This window comes from Octopus bimaculoides, chromosome 28 (assembly GCF_001194135.2).
Source record: "Octopus bimaculoides isolate UCB-OBI-ISO-001 chromosome 28, ASM119413v2, whole genome shotgun sequence".
Taxonomy (NCBI): domain Eukaryota; kingdom Metazoa; phylum Mollusca; class Cephalopoda; order Octopoda; family Octopodidae; genus Octopus; species Octopus bimaculoides.
The window spans coordinates 8,908,780-8,912,981 of record NC_069008.1 but is presented as its reverse complement, the minus strand read 5'-3'; the positions used below and the strand labels follow the sequence as shown (position 1 = coordinate 8,912,981).

General features: G+C 39.7%; 1 protein-coding gene across 2 annotated transcripts in view; it reads right to left on the bottom strand.

Moving 5' to 3' along the window:
* The window catches only part of LOC106872325 (anaphase-promoting complex subunit 7), a 50,041-nt gene that overhangs the window by 20,636 nt on the left and 25,203 nt on the right, over positions 1-4,202 (bottom strand). For both annotated transcript variants that reach the window (XM_014919272.2, XM_014919271.2), the window contains exon 12: positions 3,536-3,677. In XM_014919272.2, the coding sequence (XP_014774758.1) occupies positions 3,536-3,677 (142 nt within the window). The remainder of the gene's footprint in view (positions 1-3,535; positions 3,678-4,202) is intronic.

The window sequence follows — 4,202 nt, the reverse complement described above, 5'->3', positions numbered from 1 at the left end:
TTTGGCCATTTCTTTCCCATTATGCACTTAAACCCCACTAGAGAAACATTTTCAGTTTAATAAAGAAATGATAATAATTTCAGAGGAAAATGTGTGATTTAAGGGAGCTCTGGCTGTTGTTTCTAATACATCCCGAAACTTCCCTCTTTGTTCCTTTCTAACTCACACATCTGTTGATATTTTCCAATATTTTTCTCCTCATAAACAAATTTTATGAAATGATGATGTCAAAGTAACACATGTGTAGTTCCAACTGAGCAAGTCTGTGTTATGTAAGTGTGTAAGAAAGAAAAAAAAAACACTTAAAAACATCTTTGTGTTCATGTCAACCTGTCAAATGTAATGCTTATTTGTTCACATTATTTTGAATTATTCAGGTTCAAGAGGGGTGTCCACAATATTTGCTTGTAACTTTGTAAATTTTTTACATACAAATTTGAAATTTTGTCAGTGAGTGCTTTATATACCACTGGTTTATAGTTATGTAATTTTAGTTGATCTTGCTGAGTATGACTTTTATGGGCAGATAAATTTAACTAACAGGTGTAAAAGCAATAACATTATGGATGAACAAAAAAAATTGAAATTCGTGATACATCTTACCTGTTTGATTTGTTGCTAAAATTATCCCAGATGGCAACCGACAAAGATTTTGCCACTTTTCAAGATGAGGTACATTAATTTGAATTAATCAAAATACAGGTATAATTGGTACAAGATCTTATTCTTTCGGTAAATATTTTTTTCCACAGTTTTTTTGAGCGCACTCAATGTATCTGACTTTCAAACCCGCCGAAAGCCACTTTTTTCCGGAAAAGAAAGGTGGGAGAGGTGGTGGGGACCTTGAAGTTTCTCACCAAAGGAGTTTTGTTTCATGGGTCTATTTTTCTTTTCCAGGTTATTTTGCATGCTTTCAATGAATGTGACATCAAAATCACGCCTAAACGGCTCCTTTTCCCAGAAAAGAAAGATTTGGCTGCTATTTCTAGCATGCCTTGCTACCATGTAACAGCTATTCACGTTTACATCAAAATATTTATGAACTTTTTTCCTTCCATTTATGTTTTTTCCACTTTATAGAAGTCAATATTTTCTCTGTTGACATCCACCTCAGCGAGGTCACGGATCAAGTGGAAAGACATCAATCACTCTTGATAGGACAAAGAAATTTCCTGCTGTCTTTGCAAGCAACAGGTGAGTGGATTTAGTTTCAAATCCCGGCAGGGCCAAACAAGGTCCTACATTAGCGAAGATGATATAATATTAGCCACAGATGAGGTGGATGCAAACTCAACTGCTGGCCCTGATGGTTTCCCAGCAATCCTCCTCAAATTGTGTAAGCATGCTCTGGCAAAATCACTACAGATTCTCTTCCAGAGTTTTCTGGCAAATGGTATGCTGCCAAGCAAACCAAAGGAGGGAATAATATGCCCAATCCATAAAGGAGGAAGCAGAGCAGATGCCAAAAATTATAGGCTTATTTCTCTGACTTCACACATCAGCAAAGTCATAGAATGAATAGTCAGAGGGAAGCTAATTGCATTCCTTGAAGAAAACGATTTGCTGAGTGATACCCGCATGGCTTTCGACCAGGTAGGAGCTGCCTGACCCAGCTCTTACAACATTATGACTGGGTGTCGAGGCAGTTACTCAACAACTCAAATGTGGACGTAATATACCATCACTTTGCAAAAGCTTTTGATAAAGTGGATCATGGTATGATATACCACAAACTGTGTGATCTTGGCATAGCTGGAAAACTTGGAGAGTGGTTACATGACTTTCTGAAAGATAGAAGTCAGGCAGTAGTGGCCAATAGAGCCACCGCAAAGAAAACAGTTCCACAGGGCATTGTCTTGGAACCACTGCTTTTCATAGTGGCCCTCTCAGATATGCCCTCAACTGCCTGGATAGTCACCCTTGCTAGCTATGCAGATGATACAAAAGTCTCGCAGAAAATACAGAACCCCAGCGATGTTGCACACCTGCAGCAGGAGTTGGACTCAATTTACAGATGGGCTGAGGATAATAATATGCAGTTTAATGCTGAAAAATTCCAAGCCCTGTGCTACCAGCGTCCAAAACTGAATATGAAACTTACAGGGTACACTGATCCACAGGGAATTTAAATCCCAGAGCCTAAATCAGTGCAGGACCTGGGTATTGACATGAGTGATGATACCTCTTTCCAAGTGCACATTGCCAGGATGGCGACAGAGTGCAGACGACTGGCTGGATGGATCCTAAGAACATTCAGAACCAGAGATAAGGAAACCATGACAGTCCTCTGAAAGACATTCGTCCTCAGCTGCCCGGACTTCTGCTCCCAGCTATGGTCACCCCACAGTGCAAAAATTAATAGCAGACCTTGAAGCAATCCAACAAAGCTTCACAAAGAAGATCGTCTCATTGCAACAGCTCAACTACTGGGAAAGGCTGAAACAGCTAAGACTCTACTCCTTGGAGCGAAGGCGGGAGAGGTATGCAGTAATATACATCTGGAAGATCCTGGAAGGGACTGTGGTAAATTTTGGCATTGAAAGCTATGCAAAGGCCAGAATGGGTCATCACTGCACAGTGGGAAAGATTCCAGCAATGCCATTGCGCTTCAGGACCAGTTACGGCAACAGCCTGGGTTTCAGGGTCCCACAGCTTTTTAATATTCTCCCAAAGAGCTAAAGGGACCTAAACAAAGTGAGTGTAGGTGTTTTCAAATCAAAATTGGACCTTTTCCTGTTGAGAGTCCCAGATGAACCTACCTTACGGCAGGAGGTGCAAATGAGGGTAGCGACATCAAATTCCCTTATTCACCGAACACCACATATCAGAGGAGGCTCTCAATAATAACAGTGTAGCAAAAAGGCAATGCCCCAGCATGGCCACAGCTTTGAGCTGAAACTAATAAAACATGTATATATAAATATATATATATATATACACACATACATACATATATAAAAATACCAGAGGTTTTAGTGGAAGACACTTGTCCCAGATGCTCTACAGTGGGATTACACTGAAAGCAAATTTCTTTATGCTAGTCATGCACATATTCTGTTATGTGTTTCAGCCATCTGACTATGACCATGTCAAAGAAATCGACCCTACGACTTATTCTTTGTAAGCCTAGTACTTACTCTTTTGGTTTCTTTTGCTGAACTGCTAAGTTACGGGGATGTAAACACACTAGTATCGGTTGTCAAGCGACGGTGGGGTGGGGGGGACAAACACAGACACACAATCATAGATATATGATGGGCTTCTTTCAGTTTCCGTCTACCAAATCAACTCACAAGGTTTTCATTGGCCTAAGGCTATAATAGTAGAAGACACTTGCCTAAGTTTCACAGAATCATGTTGTTGGGAAGCAAGCTTCTTATTATGCCTATATATACATATATTTATACACACACACACATACACTTGATATGAATTAGGTCTGATCAAGGTGTATATAAAAACAGCCATATACATACTAACTTACACACACACACACAGCTTGACCTTTCATGAAAAAGAGAAGACTGAAATTTACCTTTGTGCGCTTCAAATCTGTATGGGGCCAGCGTGATGGCTTCCCTAAAATGTGATGCAGCATCTTGCATCTTCTTTAGCTCAAGCAATGCAAAACCCTTTAAGAGCAAAGCTTCAATGTTTCGGTTATCAATAGTGTATGCCTAGATGATAAACATAAAATATCAAAATCAGCAACAACAACAATAATAATAATAAAAATAATTATACTAATAATAATAATTATAATAATAGCTTCAACTTTTGGCACAAGGCCAGAAATTTCAGGGTGACCCCCCAATGCTCAACTGGCACTTATTTCATTGACCCAAAAAGGATGAAAGGCAAAGTCAACCCTGGTGGAATTTGAACTCAAAACATAAATATGGATGAAATATGATGAAGCATTTTGCCCAGCATGCTAATGATTCTGTCAGCTTGCCACCTTAACAATAATGGGTTGAATTTCTGGTATGAGGAGAGTAGTTTCAGGGGAGCGGAGTAAGTTGGTTATCTCGACTCCAGTGCTCAAGTGGTGCTTACTTCAGCAACCCCAAAAAGATGAAAGGCAAAGTCAACACTGGTGGAATTTGAACTCAGAACGTAAAGACAGACAAAAAGCTGCTCAGCATTTCGTCTGGCAATGCTAATGATTTGGTCAGCTTGCTGACTTAGCAACAACAATAACA